The following is a 23614-nucleotide window of genomic DNA, read 5'->3' as shown; positions in this document are numbered from 1 at the left end:
GGAAACATAAAAAAGAAGGTATCCGACACTTCGAAACATGAAGTACCGGTCAAAGAAAGACAAGGGCCACGAAGGGCATGAAAATGAAAGACTCCCTAAGCCTCGAATGCTCTAATACCGTCGGGGTAAGAAAAGAACAAGAATTAACCAAGAGAAGTCAGACAGGAGAGATGAAAGTGAGGACCCTGGCACAAGTAAGTGAAAACAATGCCAGGACTCGGCTAAGGGCCCCATGGTCGCCAAGCCACGCTCCCAAGTTGAGAGCCCCTGTGCCCCTTTTACTCCTCTTACGACAGGCAGGGGATACTGTGGGTGTATTTTCATCTACGTCCCACACCCACAGAGCGTAATCGCACCTCTTTTTTGTCTAAAATCAGAAAAAATACCAAAGGAAACATAAAAACATATCGCCCTCCAAGACACAAACATTACTGAACAACTGATTACTAGGTAATACGTGTTAACAGATAAGGAATAACAGCTGGAGCACGCACTCTTGTACCCTTCGGACCTTGTGCGCCTGGACCTCGAGCGCATTTTGGAAGATGGCGGTGGTGATGATTGTTTTAAGGGGAAGTATAACTAGGCAACTACCCTCCGAGACGCTGGGAGATAATAGCAGACTTGTCATCTTACAGACGTGTGCAAATGATTAGAACAATTTATCGCTTTATTGTTTTTTTGTTTTTTGTTAGTGCACAAGTTTGTACAAATATATTAGAATATGTGTATTTGAAAGTGTTCGAAACTTTGTTTATGACATTGTTTATCAATTTATGTATTTATTGTTGTAATATCTGAAGCTATCCATTTTCAGTTTCGACTCAGTTAATTTATAACTGATAGGCTCTTCAATCTGCCGTCACTCACTTTGAGTAAATACATTTATAAACGTCCGCCTCTGTGATGTTGTGGTTAGCGTGATTGGCTGCCACCCCCCGGAGGCCTGGGTTCGATTCCCGGCTCTGCCACGAAATTTGAAAAGTGGTACGAGGGCTGAAACGAGACTCAGCCTCAAGAGGTCAACTGAGTAGAGGGAGGAGGGGGATTCAATTCCCACCTCAGCCATCCTCGAAGTGGTTTTCCATGGTTTCCCACTTCTCCTCCAGGCAAATGCCGGGATGTTACCTAACTTACGGCAACGGCCGCTTACTTCCCTCTTCCTTGCCTTTCACCTCCTTTCTTAACAAGGCCCCTGTTCAGCATAGCAGGTGAGGCCGCCTGGGCGAGGTACTGACCCTCCTTCCCAGTTGTATCCCTCCCCCAACCAAAAGTCTCAAAGCTGGGGCTGTACCTTAATTAAGGCCACGGATGCTTCCTTCCAAATCCTAGGCCTTTCCTATCCCATCGTCGCCGTAAGACCTATCTGTATCGGTGCGACGTAAAGACAATAGCAAAAGAAAAAAGGTCTCGCACTCCAGGACATTGCCCTTCAGGCTGAGTCCGAGGGAAAACCAACCCTCGAAGGTAAACAGATTAGGAAAGAAGAAATACATTTATAAACTAAATTACCTGAAAGAGAAAATATATGACAACAGTATTACACCTAAAAAAGAATAAATTATATTTTAATTAAGTTTAATTAACTTAATTACCGGTATATTTTAACCATTTTAATTAATTCTATTTTAATTCAGTTGTTTCTTTTTCAAGTATAACCATATGTTTTTTCTTTCAGGCAGTTTATAAATTTATTTACTCAAAATTAGTTTCGGCAGAGTGACGAGTCTAACAGTTACAATTTGTTTATCAAATCAGCTGAAATTCTGGTGCTATGAAAAATGCTACTTCTAGGAAGGGTGGGGTAGAGTAAACAATAGACCGGAAAGAAATATAAAAAGTATTTCAAACTCGATTATCGCCTCAACTTAGGGGCTGGTTTCCTGATAGAGTATTTTATGCATGGTGGAGCACGGAGAAAGCCAAGTCTGCTACGGCGTTTTTGGAAGACGATTGTCTAGGCTAATTAACTGCCTAGACTCCAAACACATTGAAAACCTGTGGAGAATCATCAAGGTAAAATTGAATAAAAAGACCATTATAAATAGAACTGGCCTCAGGGAAAACACTATAGTCATAAGGCATGATGATGAAGAAATACAACAAAAAATGTGCAATGACCTTAAACCAAGCATGTCACAAGAGGATCCATTTGGTTATAGAGAACAAGGGAATGGACACGAAGTACTGAAAACAAACTGTAGTAAAGAAATTAAAATGAATCTGTTTCAAGAGCGAATAACTATTGATCTTCTCCTTTATACAAATAATTTGCGAACATGAAAATGAAACTCGGAATGGGGTAAAGATAGATTGTGGGAAGAATGCCCTAGTGCTGGACTGTCTAGCCTTCGCAGATAACGTCGTTCTGGTATTACATGTCCCTCACACAGCCAAGAAGCAAGCTGAAGAACTACGAAATGTTGCGGCCAAAACAGGATTAAGAATTTCCTTTCAAAAACAGCATAGACTCAGACAAAGCAGATGCCACGGACAGAATTGTAACTCAGTTAGGGGACACCCATCGCATTCATAAATTTAAATACCTGGTAGAAATTCTCACTCCCAATGGAAATGAAAAGGAGGCATTAAAAGAGAGGGTGAGGAGGATGGAGATGTTCTTCAAACTATGCCATGACACATACAAGTTCAAGTCCATTTCCATTCAAGCCGAATTAAGTCTCACTGCACAGTGGTCAGAACGGAGTGTCTTTACGGAGCAGAAACACTGATAAGGGTGGCCAACTCACACCTTGAAAAAAAAAAAAAGAAAACAGGGGGTTCTTTCGAAAAATCTTGGGTACAAAGAAGTTGCAAAATGACCAACATATGTGTCGGTGGAGGTCAAACCAGGAACTCCATAAAACCACCGAAAAAGTACGACGATGAGAAGAAGATACATTAAAAGGACGAGCAAATTACAAAATACTCCTTTTACAAGAAAAGTGGAAAACACAGCATGGGTGGTTTACACAGGTGCACAAGACCTAGCAGAAGTGGGTGTCGAGGAGGAAGAGGTACAGGTCAGAGCAACATTTAGGAAGAAGGTTACGAGAATGAGGGTTGCGCCCAAAAAGTCACTGGCCAGGCCGCGGAACATTTCGGCGGAAGAAAGAGGAAGGAGAAGCCAAAGACTTAAGAATCTTTGGCGAGAGTGTAAACGTGGCCTACAGATGGCCGTATCGATGAATGCACGAATTTGCGAACATCTGTAATGTTTCGGTGGCTATACTTCAATGTTCTTAGATAATGGTTTGAGAATACTTTCATTCTATACAATATTTAATTTAGTTGTAAGTGACTCGAAATGTTGCGTTTGTTTCAGGTGTTTCCAGAACTCGTTAGTGTTGGGCTGGAGTTGGAGCGCATGCATCCCAAGCTGTATTCAGGGGTGGCCCGGCAGGCCAGCGGTACTCCTGGAGGTGTTCTGGTGGAAGAGAAGGCACCTGGCTGTGTCCTTTCCGCTGTTGCACGCGAGCTCTTCAAAGCTGACATTACGTGGGGCAAGGTGGTGTCACTGTTCGCTGTAGCTGGAGGCCTTGCGGTGGACTGCGTACGCCAAGGTCATCCCGACTATCTGCAGAGTCTGCCCGAGGCGATGGGGGAGCTGATCGAAGACGAGCTAGCTCCGTGGATCGTCAGTAACGGAGGATGGGTACGGCAATCTCCTCTGTACGATGTGTAGTATTATGTACTTGAAGAATATGATCGATTTGGTTTTCATTTCTTATATGTACTTCGTGCTCATAATGTATAGTTTTGTATGTGTTCCCTGTACATGAAGGATGACCAAATGTTGTTCCAAAAAGACCAATTAAATAAATTAAAAATTTAAAAATACAATCAATTTTGAGGCTGACAGTGTGGTATTCTTGACTGAAAATGGCAGTTAGGCGGTCTGAACTCAGTGGAGCAACTCCAGGTTAGTCAACCTGAGAGTTACCGCGATCTACCAAAAATGTCCCCACGAGCTACTAGTAGCTCGCAATCGACGGTTTGGCGATCACTGTGTTAGTGCAACGTTAAATCACTAGGGGGAAAAGAGATCAGATAAGAGAGATGACAGTGAGGAGCCTGGCACAAGTGAATGGAAGCAGTGCCAGACTCAGCTAGAGGACCCGTGGTCGCCATCCTATCTTTCCATATTAAAAGTCCGTGGAGGTACCCGTTTTAGTTTCCTCTTACGACATATAGGGGATAATCTACTGCCCCCACCTACAAGGGGAAAGTAGTCTGAAACCTCATGGTGTGAAAACTTTGCGCTAAAAGAAAGGAAAAGGTAATGGAAGAATATTAAATGGAAGACTTCCTTTGCCTCTTAAAACTAATATCATCGAAACAGAACAAGATTCAACCAAATATGAAAAATTAAATAGAGTAGGCTGACTTAAGTATGTGGAAGGAATATCAGGTTCAGAAGTTACAAGATTGTGAGCAACTGCAAAAAGACCTCGATAATGTTGTGAGATGGACAGCAGGCAATGGTATGTTGATAAACGGGGTTAAAAGTCAGGTTGTGAGTTTCACAAAGAGGAAAAGCCCTCTCAGTTTTAATTACTGCGTTGATGGGGGTGAAATTTCCTTAGTAGCTAGGTGTTAATATAAGGAAAGATCTTCATTGGGGTAATCACATATATGGGATTGTAAATAAAGGGTACAGATCTCTCTACATGGATGCGAGGGTATTTAGGGGTTGTAGTAAGGATGTAAAGGAGAGGGCATATAAGTCTCTGGTAAGACCTCCAACCAGAGTATGGTTCCAGTGTATGGGGCCCTCACCAGGATTACTTGATTCAAGAACTGGAAAAAATCCAAAGAAAAGAAGCTCGACTTGTTCTGGGTGATTTCCAACAAAAGATTCGCGTTACAAAAATGTTGCAAAGTTTGGGCTGGGAAGACTTGGGAGAAAGAAGAAGAGCTGCTCGACTAAATGGTATGCTCCGAGCTGTCATTGAAGAGATGGCGTGGAATGACATTAGCAGACGAATAAGTTTGAGTTGTGTCTTTAAAGGTAGGAAAGATTGCAGTATGAAGATAACGTTGGAATTCAAGAGGACAAATTAGGACAAAATGTCTATAGGAAGGGGAGTTAGGGATTGAAATAACTTACCAAGGGAGATGCTCAATACATCTCCAATTTCTTTGAAATTATTTAAGAAAAGGCTAGGAAAACAACAGATAGGGAATCTGCCACCTGGGCGACTGCCCTAAATGCAGATCAATAGTGATTGATTGTTCCGTAGTCACCATTAGAGGGAGATACTCTGTCTCCGAAAACGAATTGAAAGAGAACAAGAGTTTATCGAGGGAGGTCATATAGGAACGATGAAATAGAATAACCTGACAAAAGTAAATGGAAGCAATCTCCGATGCCAGTGAGGTGCTGTAATTGCCGAACACATGCCACAAGTAGGGGAGCCTCTTGGGGAAGAGAGTGGTCGAGATTCGAAACGCGGCCACTTTAAACAGAACTTTGCGATGTTAATCGCCACTCCCAATACATTTTATCACGTGTTGTGTGGAGAAGTCCGGCTCCATGGCTAAATGGTTAGAATGCTGGCCTTTTGTCACATCACAGGGGTCCCGGGTTCGATTCCCGGCAGGGTGAGGAATTTTAACCATAATTGGTTAATTCCCCTGGCACGGGGACTGGGTTTATTTGTCGTCTTCATCATTATTTTATCCTCATCACGACGCGCAGGTCGCCTACGAGCGTCAAATCAAAAGACCTGTACCAGGCCTCTCTGAGGCCACACGTCAAATGTGTGGAGAAGGCACTTGACAAGCCTGTGCGTTGATTCTGAGCGTGACGTATCATGCACGTGTTAGCAGAGTCCCATTATGGTCTGCTCACGCAATAAAACAGTTCACTTGTTTTAGCGTTTCTCTTCACGCTCTTACACTATTTCTTTGTAACGACTCCCTTTACGACCTTCATTAATCATGGAAGTTGTAAATAGAGCTCGTATAATTAACTGTTCATCACATAAATAAATAGGCTGCCGCTGATGTTTTCCGTATTAGGCTGTAGACTCATTCGTATTCATGTCCAGGAGCGCTCAGGGCCTACCTTATACTTTCCTGATTACATGCTTACTGGACCCACGTTCTCACTCGATCATTCTCTTTCTGTAAACGAGGATGTAAGATGTAACACGAAGGTTCCATTCATGTTTTTTCCCGATCTTGGCGGGTTTATTCATAGTTTTGTTATTGTCTGGTAATGTTACTGTACCCGCAAGTTTTCTTGGGCACTCGATTTAGTAGTCCGCACTCGGAAGATTTTGGTCCATTTCGTAAGCGGAGCTAGCAACATTTGAAATATGGAATACGTTTTGCAGGGTCGGGAATTTTAACCATAATTGGTTAATTCACCTGGTCTTAATCATCATTTCATCCTCATCACGACGCGTAGGTCGCCTACGAGCGTCAAATCAAAAGACTTGCACCAGGCCTCTCTGGAGGCCACACGGAATTTCATTTCATTCCATCATCATCATTATCATCATCATTATCATCATCATCAGTTCTCTGCTTATCAGCAGGTTTTCGCATGCATTTTCCAAACCAATCTGTCTTTTGCCATCCTTCTAGTCTTCCAGTATTTTCCATTAATTTTCACACTGCCCATCATCTGATACCTCTTTCTTCCTCTCAGCCTTCTCCCTGGAACTTTTCCTTCCAATGCCTGTGTTAATAAACATTTCCTTCGTAAACGGTTTTACTACAGTGGTTTCTATTTCGGCTTGGCGTAGTATGATGTGTTCTGGTTATAATCTTCGTCTTCTTATTCTTCTTCTACCGCTTTTCCCACCTCTGTGGGGTCGCGGGTGCGAACTGTGTCGCAGATGTGGATGTGCCCTTCCTGACTCCAACCGTATATGGAGGGATGTAATCACTATTGCGTGTTTCTGTGATGGTTGGTAGTGTAGTGTGTTGTGTTGTGTTGTGTTGTGTGAATATGAAGAGGAAAGTGTTGGGACAAATACAAACACCGAGTCCCCGAGCCAGAAGGATTAATCAGAGGCGATTAAAATCCCCGACCCGGCTTGGAATCGAACCAGGGACCCTCTGAACCGAAGGTCTCAACGCTGACCATTCAGCCAATGAGTCGGATTGTGTTCTGGTTATAATAGCTTGTTTTAATAGGTTTTTTCTTTCGCTAGATGAAAGAAGTACCAATATTCCTCGGAAAATTCTGATAGTGATTGAGCAATGCTGTGTGTGTTAATTACTTCACTTATTTTCCATTAATGACTAATAAAAGTCGTTTCAACATCTTAAGTATAAATATACAAGCAGCATGCTTGCTTTAAATTCAATAAGGTTTATAGCAGAATAAGTGAAGTGTGAAACTGCCATATTGGTACAAACTCTTCATATTTTTGAACATAGGATCCAATATGGCATAATGTAGCAGAAGTTTCTTCATACTAACTCATTTGCCTTGTGTATATCTAATATCTTTATTGTTTTAATATTTTTAGGGACTCGAAAAATAAAATATTATAGAATATAATTATTATTATTCTTCTTTATCTGTTTAGCCTCCAGGGTCGGTTTTTCCCTCACACTCAACGAGGGATCCCACCTCTACCGCCTCAAGGGCAGTGTCCTGGAGCTTCAGACTCCGGGTCGGAGGATACAACTGGGGAGGACGAGCAGTACCTCGCCCAGGCGGCCTCACCTACTGTGCTAAACAGGGGTCTTGCGGGGGATGGGAATATTGGAAGGGATAGACAAGGGAGAGGGAAGGATGCGGCCGTGGCCTTAAGTTAGGTACCATCCCGGCATTTGCTTTGAGGAGAAGTGGGAAACCACGGAAAACACTTCCAGTATGGCTGAGGTGGGAATCGAACCCACCTCTACTCAGTTGACCTCCCGAGGCTGAGTGGACCCCGTTCCAGCCCTCGTACCACTTTTCAAATTTCGTGGCAGAGCCGGGAATCGAACCCGGGCCTCTGGGGGTGGCAGCTAATCACACTAACCACTACACCATAGAGGCGGACTAATTAATTATTATTCTTTGCGTACATTTTTGTCATGTTTCTGCATTCTCGGGACCGCAAAGTGCATGCAAGACAGTCACAAATACAGTATCTATCCCATAGTACTTCTTTACATTTGCCTCTATTTCTTTCCATTTCTATTTCTCTTTTTTTTTTTTTTTTTTTTTTCCTCTTCATTTATATGTACTAAGTCAATGTTTTTCAGACTGAGCTCGATTTACTACTTTTCTCCCTTGAAACGGCACTGTACTCCCTCCCCTGCCCCAAATTCCCTGTAAATCCAGTACTCAACAAAATTCCTTCGTACAGTAATCATCGTCACTCTGTGGTAGAGGTGGTTACAGCGTCGACCGACAAGCATTCATTTCCATGCGGTACATATTCAAAGTATATTTCATTGTTAGGGCATTACCAAACTTGTTTTTGGCAGGCTACTTTCTCTCTTGTCCAGTATTGATTCAATGGAGCAGTCTCTCAGTTCCAGAGTTTGAACTAGGTAAACCAAAAAATGAATTGAATGACCACGGCATGAGTTGAATTCACGAACTGGATGGTAGTCAGTTCGCACAACCGTACCCATAACGCATATCGGGAAGAAGAGGGCCAAAATGATACTTCTGAGATAATTGTAATGTAAGATTTACAAAGGTCTGGTAAATTCAGTTTTAATATAATCGTATATATGTATATTTTATATATTTTTGATATATGTTTACATTCTTACATTGCAATTATTTAAGAAGTATCAATTTTGCACTTGTGGTCCTCGTCTTCCCAAGGTGCGATATACACTGATCAGCCAGAATATTATGACCACCCACCTAATAGCCGGTATGCCGATCTTTGGCACGGATAACAGCGACGACGCATCTTGACATGGAAGCAATGAGGCCTTGGTAGGTCGCTGGAAGGAGCTGGCACCACATCTACATATACAAGTCACCTAATTGCCGTAAATTTCGGGGAGGGGGCAATGAGCTCTGACACCATGTTCAATCACATCTTCTTCTTTTTTTTTACAATTGTTTTTACGTCGCACCGATACAGATATGTAGGTCTTATGGCGACGATGGGATAGGAAAGGCCTAGGAGTGGGAAGGAAGTGGCCGTGGCCTTAATTAAGGTACAGCTCCAGCATTTGCTTGGTGTGAAAATGGGAAACCACGGAAAACCATCTTCAGGGCTGCCGACAGTGGAGTTCGAACCCACTATATCGCGCATGCTAGCTCACAGCTGCAAGGCCCTAACCGCACGGCCAACTCGCCCGGTTTCAATCACATCCCAGATGTGATCGATCGGATTAGGATCTGGCGAGTTGGGGGCCAGCACATCAATTGCAACTCTCCACTATGTTCCTCGAACCATTCAATCACACTCCTTGCCTTTTGACATGGCGCATTATCTTGTTGGAAAATGCCACTGCCGTTGGGAAGCATGATCGACTTGAAGAGGTGCACGTGGTCTGCAACCAGTGTACGATACTTCTCGGCTTTCATGGTGCCTTGCACGAGCTCCACTGGACCCATGGATGCCCACGTGAATGTTCCCCAGAGGATAATTGAGCCGCCGCCAGCTTGTCTCCATCCCGCAGCAGAGGTGTCGAGGAGCTGTTCTCCTGGAAGACGGCGGATTCGCACCCTTCCATCGGCGCGATGAAGAAGGTATCTGTATTCATCAGACCATACAGTGCTCTGCCACTGCGCCAATGTCCAGTGACGATGGTCACGTGCCCATTTCAGTCGTAGTTGCCGATGTCGTGGTGTTAACATTGGCACATGCGTGGGTCGTCGGCTGCGGAGGTTCATCCTTAGGAGTGTTCGGTACACTGTGTGTTCAGACACATTTGTAATCTGCCTAGCATTGAGGTCTGATGTTAGTTCCGCCACAGTTCGCCGCCTGTCCTGTTTTACCAGTCTGCCCAGCCTTCGGCGTCCGACAGCTGTAAAGTGGGGGGCGCCGTCCAACCCCTCGACGTGTGGACGGGATTTCATCTTGGTTTCGCACTTGTTGAAGACACTCACCACAGCACTCCTCGAACGCCCGATAAATCGTGCAGTTTCCGAAATGCTCCTGCCGAGCCTCCGGGCCATCATGATCTACCCTCGGTCAAACTCAGATAGATCGTGCGCCTTCCCCATTCTACACACGGACAGCACGCTCCCTGATACTACATACACCGTGTGTCTGACTAGCAGTCATTCCTCGTCAGGTGACGCTGCTATCGCCTGGGCGGGTTTATATCGATAGTAGGTAGGTGGTCATAATGTTCTGGCTGATCAGTGTACACAGTAATGTGTAGATCTCACCACAAATTGTGTCTTATTTCAAAATTAACGGGCCATCCTGGCTTTACATGAAAACTGTTTTGAATTTATGGTGATAAGTCTTATAAGATTTGTACCGCATGTACCATATGTACAGTCACTCAAAACAAAAAATGGGCACATGGTATAGTGTGTATGGTATCACATGTTCCTCGCATTTAATATTTTAACTGACACAATTTTAATTATTTTCAAAGTATAATTCACTTCCCATGCCCGACCCATTGGCTGAATGGTCAGCGTTGGAGCCTTCGGTTCATAGAATTCCGGGTTCGATTCCTGGCCGGGTCGGGGATTTTAATCGCGTCTGATTAATTCTTCTGACCCGGGGACTGGGTGTTTGTGTTTGTCGCAACACTTTCCTCTTCATATTCAGACAAAATACTACATTACCAACCACCACAGAAATCTCCAATAGTAATTACATCCCTCCATACAGTGTTAGCGTCAGGAAAGACATCCGGCCGTAAAACAGGGCCAAGGCCATGTGCAACACAGTTCGCATCCGCGACCCCACAGATGTGGGAAAAGCGGTAGAAGAAGAAGATAATTCACTTCCCATGCAGATACAAACCCTGTGGATAGCCACAACAAACATTGCATCCATAGGTTCAATTGTTTCTGAAGAACTTGTACCTGCTAGTAACTTACACAATTCCTTGCGCTCATTCTTTCTTCTGTTTGTGTTGGAGCGATTGTTTATGACTCAATGTGACGTTTTTCCAAGGTCCTTCCGACCGCCTGCCTGTCAACTATCCCCTTGCAATATTTAAACCATCCCTGAGTTTTCACTAAAACGACGATAACTCCTAAACCACCATCATCATCATCATCATCATCATCATCATCATTTTCCCGCTCCAGTTTCCCGGGTGTGGTGTACAAGCGCTCGCCATTTCTTCCTGTCTAAGTAGTTTCTGTTCCTCTGTCCTCCCACTTGGCATTCCTCTTGCTGATCTCCGATTTCACTATGTCTATCCTCATAACATGTCCAAACCATTCTAGCCTGCGTCTTCCTAAAAACTCGGTAACAGACATTTTGATGCCAGCCTCCTTCCTATTTGCTTCATTTCTGATCTTGTCTTTCCTGACCTTTTGGTTCATTCTTCTGATGAATTTTATTTCTGTCGACTGGATTTTACTATTTGCCTTGTTATGTAGGGTACAGGTTTCGAGTCCATATGTGAGAATTGGAATGAAGTAGATACAAAACATGGTCAATTTTGCTTTCTGGAGTATTTTATCATCCCAGAGTAGATTTCTCACTTGAAAATAAAATTGAGAAGTCCATATTCTTTAAACTTGTCATTCAAAATATTTAGTACTTCTGCTTCGTTTTCTGTGCTCTAAAGAATATCTTAATACAATTATTGAAATGAATAGACTGTTTCGACAAGCATTGCGTGTTTAATCGGAAAGACCCCCCCCTATTAAGAGACCACCCTTCTTCATACATACCGATTATTAAGGGAATCGAGTTAAAGTACCGTGGGGATACTGTATTTTGTACTTCTATTTAAAGACCACCCCTCTCCCCGACCACCGACCAGGCATTTCCTTTTGTCTAACCTCTTTCGAAGGACCCCTTCACAGTGAAGTTTGGAGGGGTATAACAAGCAGGTGAAATACTTATGGCTGTCAAGTCCTTGACGAAATAAGAGACACACTCTATCACAGTTCTGTTGCGAATTATAAGGTCTACATTCCGTATCTGCGCGAGTAATCGACCGAGCAGGGCATACCTAACGAACTCAGGAATTCCCACTCACAATTAGGAAGGAGGTGGTGGTTGTGGTGGTTATTGTTTTAAGAGGAAGTACAATTGGACAATCATCCTCAATTACGAAGGAAGCCCACTGATCTTTCTTTGTGATAAGTTGAAATAAACTGTTTAAAAGCAGGGACAAGAGGGCATGTGTCATACATAACACTTAATCTTGTGACGTCCTGTGATGATAGAGATATATACACTGACTGACAGAGCAAATGCAACACCAAGAAGGAGTGGTTCGAAAGGGATGAAGGTTGGGGAAAAAACAGAGACGGCACGGACGATTGATGTTTATTTCAAACCGATATGCAGGTTACACAATGCGCACGGCATCGACTCAGTAGGATGTAGGACCACCGCGAGCGGCGATGCACGCAGAAACACGTCGAGGTACAGAGTCAATAAGAGTGCGGATGGTGTCCTGAGGGATGGTTCTCCATTCTCTGTCAACCATTTGCCACAGTTGGTCGTCCGTACGAGGCTGGGGCAGAGTTTGCAAACGGCGTCCAATGAGATCCCACACGTGTTCGATTGGTGAGAGATCCGGAGAGTACGCTGGCCACGGAAGCATATGTACACCTCGTAGAGCCTGTTGGGAGATGCGAGCAGTGTGTGGGCGGGCATTATCCTGCTGAAACAGAGCATTGGGCAGCCCCTGAAGGTACGGGAGTGCCACCGGCCGCAGCACATGCTGCACGTAGCGGTGGGCATTTAACGTGCCTTGAATACGCACTAGAGGTGACGTGGAATCATACGCAATAGCGCCCCAAACCATGATGCCGCGTTGTCTAGCAGTAGGGCGCTCCACAGTTACTGCCGGATTTGACCTTTCTCCACGCCGACGCCACACTCGTCTGCGGTGACTATCACTGACAGAACAGAAGCGTGACTCATCGGAGAACACGACGTTCCGCCATTCCCTCATCCAAGTCGCTCTAGCCCGGCACCATGCCAGGCGTGCACGTCTATGCTGTGGAGTCAATGGTAGTCTTCTGAGCGGACGCCGGGAGTGCAGGCCTCCTTCAACCAATCGACGGGAAATTGTTCTGGTCGATATTGGAACAGCCAGGGTGTCTTGCACATGCTGAAGAATGGCGGTTGACGTGGCGTGCGGGGCTGCCACCGCTTGGCGGCGGATGCGCCTATCCTCGCGTGCTGACGTCACTCGGGCTGCGCCTGAACCCCTCGCACGTGCCACATGTCCCTGCGCCAACCATCTTCGCCACAGGCGCTGCACCGTGGACACATCCCTATGGGTATCGGCTGCGATTTGACGAAGCGACCAACCTGCCCTTCTCAGCCCGATCACCATACCCCGCGTAAACTCGTCTGTCTGCTGGAAATGCCTCCGTTGACGGCGGCCTGGCATTCTTAGCTATACACGTGTCCTGTGGCACACGACAACACGTTCTACAATGACTGTCGGCTGAGAAATCACGGTACGAAGTGGGCCATTCGCCAACGCCGTGTTCCATTTATCGTTCGCTACGTGCGCAGCACAGCGGCGCATTTCACATCATGAGCATACCTCAGTGACGTCAGTCTACCCTGCAATTGGCATAAAGTTCTGACCACTTCTTCTTGGTGTTGCATTTGCTCTGTCAGTCAGTGTAAGAATGCGAGAAGCGTATTGTCTCTTGGAGACTGCGTAAAAATGATTCGCGATAGTGAAATTGGGTTATCGGAAAAGAAAATTAGCCGGAAAATGTTAATGTAGCAGAACCAAGATCAATTCCGTTTTAAAATGGAAAGAACTTGTAAAAAGGAGAGGACAATTCGGAAAATTAAGTTGTTAAAACAATTTATGAAAATGAAATGTTCGATTTTTATTTTTTAAAGGAAAGTTAAAGGTTAGACACAAAGTTTGTACTTGCTGTATATTAAAGTAAAGTACAGTAGTGTAAAAGTGTAAATAAACTGCAGTAAACTATGCTTTAAGTCAAATACTTTTTGCTTCCTAAGTAAGAAAATAATATATTGAAAATTGCCTCCCCCGCTTTAAGCGACCACCCCTGTAAAGGACCATTTCTTCGCGGAGCATGCAACGGTCGCTTAATATAGGTTTCGGTGTATTTGTTTTTGCTAGTGGCTTTACGTCGTACCGACACAGATAGGTCTTATGTCGAAGATAGGATAGGAAGGGGCTAGGAATTGGAAGAAAGAGGCCGTGGCCTTAAATAAGGTACAGCATTTGCGTCCCTAACCGCATCGCTAACTCCCTCGGTTTTTAATTTTGAACTGTAAACTGTAACATAATAACGCTTATTGAGGGTTACCGTTTTGTAGTTAGCATATACCAGCGCGGGATTTTTAAGAGCGTGTTTGTGCTCAACAATATTCTTCCACAAATATCGTTCATGGTTTAGGGTGGTGGTGGTGGTGGTGATTATTGTTTTAAGAGGAAGTACAACTAGGCAACCATCCTCTATATAACACTAATCAGAGGGAAACATAGAAGGGATCCGACACTTCGAAAAATGAAGGTATCGGCCAAAGAAAGACAAGGGCCACGAAGGGCGTTAAAATGAAAGACTCTCTAGCCCTCGCAAACCTAATAGCGTCGGGGTCGGAAGGAACAAGAGTTGACCAAGGGAGGTCCGATAGGATAGATGAAAGTGAGGAGCCTGGCACAAGTAAGTGGAAGCAATGCCAGGACTCAGCTGAGGGCTCCGTGGTCGCCAACCCACACGCCAAAGTTCAGGGCCCCTGGGCCCCTTTTAGTCGCCTCTTACGACAGGCAGGGGATACCGTGGGTGTTATTCTACCGCCCCCACCCACAGGGGTGTCATGGTTTAGGGTGACATAAAGCAAGAAAGCACTCGGATGGTCGTTTTTTCCTTACTTCTCTCACTAAAATCGACACTGCTCGGCTCCCTTTTTGATGGTGTTTTAGGAAGCCGTACAGCTGGGCAACCATCCTATATTAACACACTAATCAGAAGAGGAGGTGGAAGAATGAAATATGTCAGTAAAACAACTATAACTGTCCCATACAACAGTGAAAATTACATCCAAATCCGTTCGGTGGTTAACGAGATTAGTTCGCACAAACACAGACAGACACCTCCTGAGGCCTTACTTTATAAATTTATGATTTGTCCCTCGTGGGCTGCAATAGTGGCACAACTAAAACAAATTGCGAATTTGGAGTTAATGCGTTTATGAAGTCTTAGTTTGTAAGCGGCTCCACAGCGTTACCATAAATGAATCGGTCCTCATGGATAACAGATTTATTCACACAGACGGCACCACATACATACACTTAGCTTCTAGGATACATCGGTTACACCAAACAAGACAAAAAGAATCGTGATGCTCAAACACACTCGACGCCGCCGAATGACGCTCTTTCAAGAGTTTGTACAACCTGATGCAATGTTGCATCGTGCACAAGGGTGCATTCTGTATGAGGGGTGAGTTCATTCTTCCGGATGCCGCCACACACTATCCACCATTACAGATTAGTCTTCTTTCCAGCAACAATAGCGGCATATCTTGCAGTTAAATATTCCACCACCGGGCGAGTTGGCCGTGCGCGTAGAGGCGCGCGGCTGTGAGCTTGCATCCGGGAGATAGTAGGTTCGAATCCCACTATCGGCAGCCCTGAAGATGGTTTTCCGTGGTTTCCCATTTTCACACCAGGCAAATGCTGGGACCGTACCTTAATTAAGGCCACGGCCGCTTCCTTCCAACTCCTACGCCTTTCCTATCCCATCGTCGCCATAAGACCTATCTGTGTCGGTGCGACGTAAAGCCCCTAGCAAAAAAAAAAAATATATTCCACCAACATATGCCGCTGTTGCATTTTCTGCTTTGTTGTTTACACTGGCTGCAATACTAATGCTTCACAGTTAGCACCTGGAGCTCGGCAGTCGCGTAGCGTATTCTGTTCATCAATAGTAAAACGTAGTAAGTCGTGCCAGTGTTGTAGAAGAATTTAATTATTGTCTGCGGTCCATCAGAAACTTTGAACTCTCTCAGAACTTTGTTTTTTCAGTTGTGCCATTATTGTAACCCACGAGCGATGTACAGATAAATAAAAGAACGCCTTTCTCAGCTTGCAGACTATTTTCTGGTATCTTGTATTCTTCAGGGACAATTTGATGGTCAGAAAAGTTTTCTTCGGTACACGGGACAATTAACTCCAAATCGGGAGGAATGGTAGGCTGGATGTCACATCCTGTCTTGCAGACTTAAGAACATTATGAAGATAAATTTTCTGTAACAAGTATTCATATATTGTGTTTTATTGCTCTTGTACTATCTTCTGCAATGAAGTATGTTCTGTGTACTGATTGTGTTGTTACAGCAGGGCCTGGGAGCACACTACAAGCCGCCTGACAACGAAGCGCCTATAATGAAGTACATCGGTGTGCTGGGTGCCATTGTCGTCATCGTCTTGGTGCTTGTGTTGACGTCACGATTTTTCTTCTGATGTCATCGACTGCCTACTCCTCGAGCTATGCAGCTCCAACGTTTTCGCCCCTCCAGGTCTTCCCTTTGTGCACGGGAATTTCCAGTTATCTTCAGAGTTGTACTGTGTAGAGATGAGAAGAATGCAAGAATGAGGAATGTTACCTGCAAGCACGAACTTCCTTTTCTTTCCAGACAGATCGGCTCTTATCTGCTACACGAAAACATTGACTCACACTTTGTAGTTTGCTGGATTACAACTGACAAGAGCGAAAAGCTGCCGGTAGAAGATAATATAAAGTCGCCTGGGTAGTAGCGGAGTTGCTATGGTAACCATTGCGTCACTGGCTCTGCTGGTGAAAACCCCTTCGCCCTGTACCTCACCGGGTATGTGCATTCTTCTGATCTCCCAACAGTACCTAACGCGATGAGAGTACTGATGTTATGTTACTGTATTCCAAACCAGACGTTTTAGTTAATGTAAACCAAACATTTCACAAGTTTAGCTGTGTAGTGGTCTCAGTACTTCCTGAGTTTATAAGTGAACATTGGAATCTACGGTATGTTTGATTCATCGTGTAGGTCTAGTGGGTGCAGTATTCAGTCTGATTTGGCTGCAAGGAAGTCTCCAGCTTCATACCTCATGAATATCAAGCATCCTCTAACCATTAGAATGAGCAGTATGCATAAGCAGAATTTCGTTCTTACTCTTGGCCTAGGAGTATCTGAATAGAACTGATTGTGCAGGATGCACGTGTTAGATGCTCTGCACGACAACAGCTAAACCAGACAAAGGATTAGAGCACTCCATTGCCAGAGATCTCATGTAAGACCAGTACCATGTAGAGAGCAGCAGACAGAACATGAACCAAAGCCGTGCGCATGGTTACTGTCGAGAGAGGTGGTAGGGAGAAACGGTAAGGTGACAGACAGTTAGGCCCCTATTACACTAGGACACTGGTGGCGCCACCAGAAACTGGTGTCCGGCTGGTGGACAAGCCCGGCAACCGCTCGGGACACACGCCGGACATTGCTTCAAATGTAGCCTGTCGTACTAGGACACTGGTGGAGAAATCAGTTGACGCAGGCGTTGGGTTATATGGAGCTTATTATATTAAGGACAGTGGTGTCCGGCTGGTGGACAAGCCGGCAACCGCTCGGGGCACTCGCCGGACATTGCTTCAAATGTAGCCTATCATACTAGGACACTGATGGCGACATCAGTTGACGCGGGCGTTGGGTTATATGGAGCTTATTATATTAAGGACAGTGGTGTCCGGCTGGTGGACAAGCCGGCAACCGCTCGGGGCACTCGCCGGACATTGCTTCAAATGTAGCCTATCGTACTAGGACACTGGTGGCGACACCTGGTTGTGATACATGGCAGCTTTTTCCTCAATCATTTCCATTCTTTTCAATATTGTGCTCATGATGGCTGAGGGAAACGCTATGAAGAATAGTACCGGTAGTGCTGGGGATAAGATTAAAGAGATTGCTAATTTAACAATAAGCAAGTGAATACAGAGGACTTAATAGCCCGCGTTAAGAAATTCCCAGTAATCTGGAACGATGCAACTGACGAATACAGTGATAGAAATGCCAAAATAAATGCGTGGAACGAAATGATGGTGTATTTCTTATCCGATTTTGAGGACAAGGATGTTGCTGACGATAACATTTTAGCAATGCTTAATTTCGCAAACAGCATCCTGACTTGAGGGCAGCGAATTTCAGTTTATATTGTTTATTTGTGTTTCGTTTACAAATCAACAAAATCACTCATAAGCAGAACTAGAAAAAGTAGGTCCTCACTTGTTGACAACATCTTTTAAAATAGATCTATACATGATTTCTGTTGGCGCCACCAGTGTCCTAGTATAACAGAGGCGTTAAATGCGTTCAGCCTGCAAGAACCCTTCTCTTCTTCACTGCTCCTTCTCTCCGACTGTCAGCACATGTAGTGGTAGGAAAGAAGTTCCCTCCCTACCCTGCGTGTTTTGGTTATGTCTTGCCTGCTAACTATAGTCGGCGTCAACTCAGGTCCTAAGCGGTCCCTTTAATTTTATACCGGTAGTCAACTGAAGAACTGAGGAAAATATCCTTCTGCGTCAGAGCACTTACCCTCTTTCCCCTTCTCCATCTCGGCTCTCCTGAACCTAGCGGGTAATGTAAGCGACTTTTATTTAAAGGAACATCAAAGGGACTGCTTAGTACTTGAGTTGACTTCGATACCAGCCGTGTCAAGGCCGTCGTTCGGTAGCTGCTTACTGCCGGTGGCTTCACTGTGTTAGACGGTTCCACAAAGGCTTAGGCCGCTTTCACACGATCCACGCCTTCCACGCCACTCCACTCCACTTTTCAGACAATCTGTTTTTCCTTGTTATCCACTTTCAGCAACTTCTAGTCCCCACCACATCCTTTGCGTCTCAGTTTGACTTCGCGTGAGCTACCTGTCGCCAAGAGCGGAGGTTGACAACAGCCTGCTGTTGAAGATGGTGGAGAGAGGTGGCGCCACGCGAGGTGTCTCGTCTGAATACTCCGGGGCCCTTTCTACACCTGTGGTGGTGTGAAGTGGTGTAGAAGGCGGTGGACCGTGTGAAAGCGGCCCTAATCTGACATCAAGAGTCATACATCCAAACTGCAATCATAATAATTACTTTGCATACACATCGCGCCAAACTCGGTAAAACAAAAGTTTTCAACCGGATAATACAAGTGGATCCTTAGGCAGGAAGAGTATGGTAACTAACTGCCAGGTATATACAGTACGTAATATATAATATATTTTTTATGATATCATTTATCCTCCTCAGTCCTGTGGATATATCCGTGGCATTATCCCTAGTGTTAATAATATTGGCTCAATAAAAAAAGTAAACTCGTGTACTTGTTCTGAGGTGGTGTAGATCATTTTAGTCTCCCTCTACCTAATGAAGGTCAGCTGCATGTGTCATTTTAAACATATACCAGCCCTCCTGCCATTCTTGCATCTCTGGCATTGTTGGGAATCGAACCTGAGACTTCGAGGACGACAGCTAATGGCACTAACTGTTACACTGTTAATCAAATCAGTCAGTCACTACTGATCTGCATTTAGGGCAGTCACCCAGGTGGCAGTACGGAGGTAGACTATTAAATCAATGATACCTCGATATACTATTAAATGTTATTGAAAATATGGGATGAGAAAGAAGATTCGAATTATTGTATTGTCTTCCTTTTTAATTCATATGAGTCCTTGTGAACGTTTGCTATTAATAACTCTAATGATAGGTACTTTTTGACCAAGTTCAGCGCAAATTCATTACCTTGGTAATACCGTCGGGATCGGAAAAGAACAAGAGATGACCAAGGGAGGTCGGATAGGATAGAGGAAAGTTAGGAGCCTTGCACAAGTAAGTGGAAGCAATGCCAGGACTCAGTTGATGGCCCCATGGTCGTCAACCCACACTCCCGAGTTGAGAGCCCCTGGGGCCCCTTTTAGTCGTAAGCAAATAGAGTCAGGCTCAGTTAGCGTCTCATGATTGCCAGTCCACAGCCGCATGTTGTGAGCCACTGGGAAGTGAATGCCCCTCTTAACGCCGATAGGAAAAAAAAAAAAAGGACGGTGATCCTTGGACGAATGGAAGTATCGGCTAAAGAAAAGGAGGTCAGTGAAAGACAATACACACAAACCTATCATCGTCAGGATCGGAAGAATTGATCAAGAGATTTTGTGCCGTCTGGTAGAGTGTTGGCCTTCCGAGCTCAAGTTGACGGGTTCGATTCTAGTTGAGTCCGGTAGTATTTGAAGGTGTTCAAATAAGCCAACCTCGTGTCGGTAGATGTATTGGTACGTGAAAGAACGTCTGCTAAATGAAATTCAAGCACCTCGGCCTCTCCGGAAAATGTAAAAGTAGATCTTGTACTGGAAAGATAACAAGGGAGGTCCTATCGCAATTAATTGAAAGCACTGCCAGTTTCAGCTATAGGCTAGCCGGGTCTCATGAACTAGGCGCGGATCGCCTTCCTAAGAAGCACATTCACCTTCATGAGTGAGATCAATGCCGCACAGCCTCAGCGACACCCAAAAGGGGGAGGAGCCAGGAGGAGCGGCAAAATTTCAGGAAGCCCAGAAATGTGATGGATCGATTGGAAGCATAATTTTTAAAATGCTGATTAAAAGCATTTGTTTATTTGACCTGATGTTTCATATCTCTTGATTTCTACTCTACGGTTGTTTGCGTTCATCTTTGAAAATTTAAATTTGTTATGCACCTCGCCAATTAGTGTAGTTTTTGGTGAGAGATGTTTTTAGTAAACTGTCCCTCATAAAGAACAATTTTAAGGTCCACTTTGGGAGAAAAAAGAACTGAAATTAACTACAGTATTTTATCCATAGAATATGAACTAGAATCAGACTTAAACTTCTCAGGCGTGATAGATGATTCTATGATCGTCAGTGTAAGAAAATTCAAGATGACACCAACACCGAATATATAATACCACATCAGTATGCCATTAGATCTGAATCCTCCCTTCAAAACCAGCAACAGGACAGTGGAAAATATTCAGGATACCGTACTCAGACTTACGAAGTTATTATTTGGCATTATTGCTAGCGAGACTTAGTGTTTACAGTACACTATGTCTTTCGGTATGGGCTAGAGCAGTTTTGTTACTTTCATTGATCTGTCTCACTCTTATCCCTGACTTTGGTAATAAGAAAGTGATTGAGGTACGAGCGATGCTAGTAATGCCATTCCTTATGCAACCAGTCCCTGCTGTGAACGCTCTGAAAATATTGCTCATAGCGTCAGTTGGGGCACGCATTTCAGTGGGCTTGGCAGACTGATTTATGTAATAGCAACTTCTGGCTCAGTGAGGAAACCAACAGAAAACTACCTCACTTCTCATTTCCCTTGTTCACCTCTTCAATGATGCCTCGGCCATCTATGACAGCTATTGGTGGAGCTGTTCAGGATATAACCAGCCTTCGGGCTAAGGACTGAACATTCATTTAATATTAAGTAATCATTTTCATATTTTATTTGTTTTTGATTGATGCATTAAATGCTTCTGAAGAAAAACTGGTTTCCTTACTTCTCAACCAATTATTGTAAAAAATGTATTAGATACTTTGTGATACTTCGTGGTAAAATTGAAGAAGAGAGGCCCGCCATCTTGACTAACCTACTGGGTTAAGGAACTTGACACATCTGCACTACGACTTAATCTTATAATCTGTCACTATGAAAAAGTATTACATAAGAAGAGTCATTTACCGTATGACAGGCCATTCCAAGTGTGCAGCCCTCGTGTTTGGCTCAGGGAATCCCCGGGCTGTCATTACAGTGAGCGAGGCCCGAAGGAGAGAGAGAGGGAGAGAGAGCCAGTAAGTGGGTAAGATTCGAAGGAGAGTGAGGTGTGTGGACGGCGCATTTTACGCGAAGTAAAATTGAAAAATTGAAAAACTCAGCCTTTGAGAAAATAATACAACCATTTTTTTTTTTGTTCTGCATTTAGGATGATGATACCAGACATTTATTTAATTTCACCAACTGAGTGATGTCAGGAAAAAATGTTTGAGCAGGATCAACCCGTATCGCTGTTTCCAACGCACCATCGGACAAATACAGTCGGAAACAAAAGTCTACATACATATCAAAATTGAATGTAAATATAAACAAAACAGAACAGTTTACTTATCTGCACTTATAATATAAAATTTGCAGATACATTATGACATTATTAACTAAGTGTGGAGTTAAACGCAAAATATCGTTCATTTCTGAAACGAAATAAATGGGAACAAAAGTGAACATACACTCACAATCTTTCACTCTCATATTATGTTCAGTACTTTGTGTTTCCACCTTTTGCAGCTATCAAAGCTTACAAACGCTGGGGCATAGATTCCACTGGGTTTTTGGTGACTACTAGTGAAATGCAATTCCATTTTATCCTTATGGCAAGTTTCAAATCGTTCTTCTATTGATGGAATATTCCTAATCCTCCTATGGGATTGTTCTCAAAGGTGTTCAGAAGGTTTAATGTCGGCGGATTGTGAAAGCGAATGCATTTGCTTGCAAACATAGTAAAGCAGGCATTCTTTCATTATTTTAGATTTATATTTGGGATCCTTGTCTTGTCGAAAGACTTGGTCACCTTTTTAGTCCCAGTTTTTCAGCAGACTGTTTCAGATTTTCCTTTAAACTATCCAGATACTTTCATTTATCCATTTTATTTTCAAGAAACACTAAATTTCCTATCCCATCACGAGACATGCAACCCAAAACAAGAACGTCCCCAACTCTATGTTCCACTGATGGAACAAGATTTTTCTTTTGGACGCTTTCATTGTATTTTCTCTCTATTTTCTGCTTTCCATCACACAGAAATAAAGGACAGACGTATTCACTGTTTGGCGCAGGCATCAAAAGAATCGACATGCAGTAGGTTTGTCTGAGAAACTGTGGAATAAGGGGCTGTATGTTGATCGATAGCTGCAGTAGCTTAAGTGCCGCCAGTGTCCAGTATTCGGGAGTTAGTGGGCAGCCCTGAAGATGGTTTTCCGTGGTTTCTCAATTTTCACACCAGGCAAATGCTGGGGCTGTACCTTAATTAAGTTCACTTCCTTCTCACTCCTAGGCCTTTCCTGTCCCATCGTCGCCGTAAGACCTATATGTGTAGGTGAGACATAAGGCAACTTGTAAAAGACTCTAGTTTCCGACTCTATGACCTAGTTTTACTATTATTCAGATTAAGAATATGTGTTCGCAAAGCTTCGTGGAGCCAAATTTGCATGCGGAAACTCTTTTTGTTCCAAGTTCTTATAAAATACATGGAGGTTGCCTGATATGTTGTAATTCCTCGGTTTCAAAATTGTGTTGCACTGAAGCCTTATCAATTGTCTTTGAAATTTGACTGGAACCTGCTCAAAATTTACAGAAAGAGTGTCATAAAAATATTTTATTCAGGCGACATTACTTCTTTATTTCTAAACCACTGTTGAATTGATTACGGGTCTCACAGTTACTAGCAGGGTTACAATCGAACAAGTCGCGCAATTTTAAGGCTTGGAATTCTTCAAAAAAAAAAAAAAAATCCTGTAATTG

General features: G+C 43.8%; 1 protein-coding gene across 2 annotated transcripts in view; it reads left to right on the top strand.

Moving 5' to 3' along the window:
* LOC136874251 (bcl-2-related ovarian killer protein) overlaps positions 1-16762 on the top strand; it is an 891695-nt gene extending 874933 nt beyond the window's left edge. The window contains exons 5-6 of one of the 2 annotated variants that reach the window (XM_068227754.1): positions 3326-3655; positions 16417-16762. In XM_068227754.1, the coding sequence (XP_068083855.1) occupies positions 3326-3655; positions 16417-16539 (453 nt within the window). In that variant the 3' untranslated portion in view covers positions 16540-16762. Of the gene's footprint in view, positions 1-3325; positions 3656-16413 lie in introns of both variants that reach the window. The other variant, XM_067147884.2, reaches the window with a different exon arrangement.
* The last annotated feature ends 6852 nt before the right edge of the window (positions 16763-23614 follow it).

The sequence above is a fragment of the Anabrus simplex genome, chromosome 1 (assembly GCF_040414725.1).
Source record: "Anabrus simplex isolate iqAnaSimp1 chromosome 1, ASM4041472v1, whole genome shotgun sequence".
Lineage (NCBI taxonomy): Eukaryota > Metazoa > Arthropoda > Insecta > Orthoptera > Tettigoniidae > Anabrus > Anabrus simplex.
This window is presented reverse-complemented; position numbering and strand designations above follow the sequence as displayed.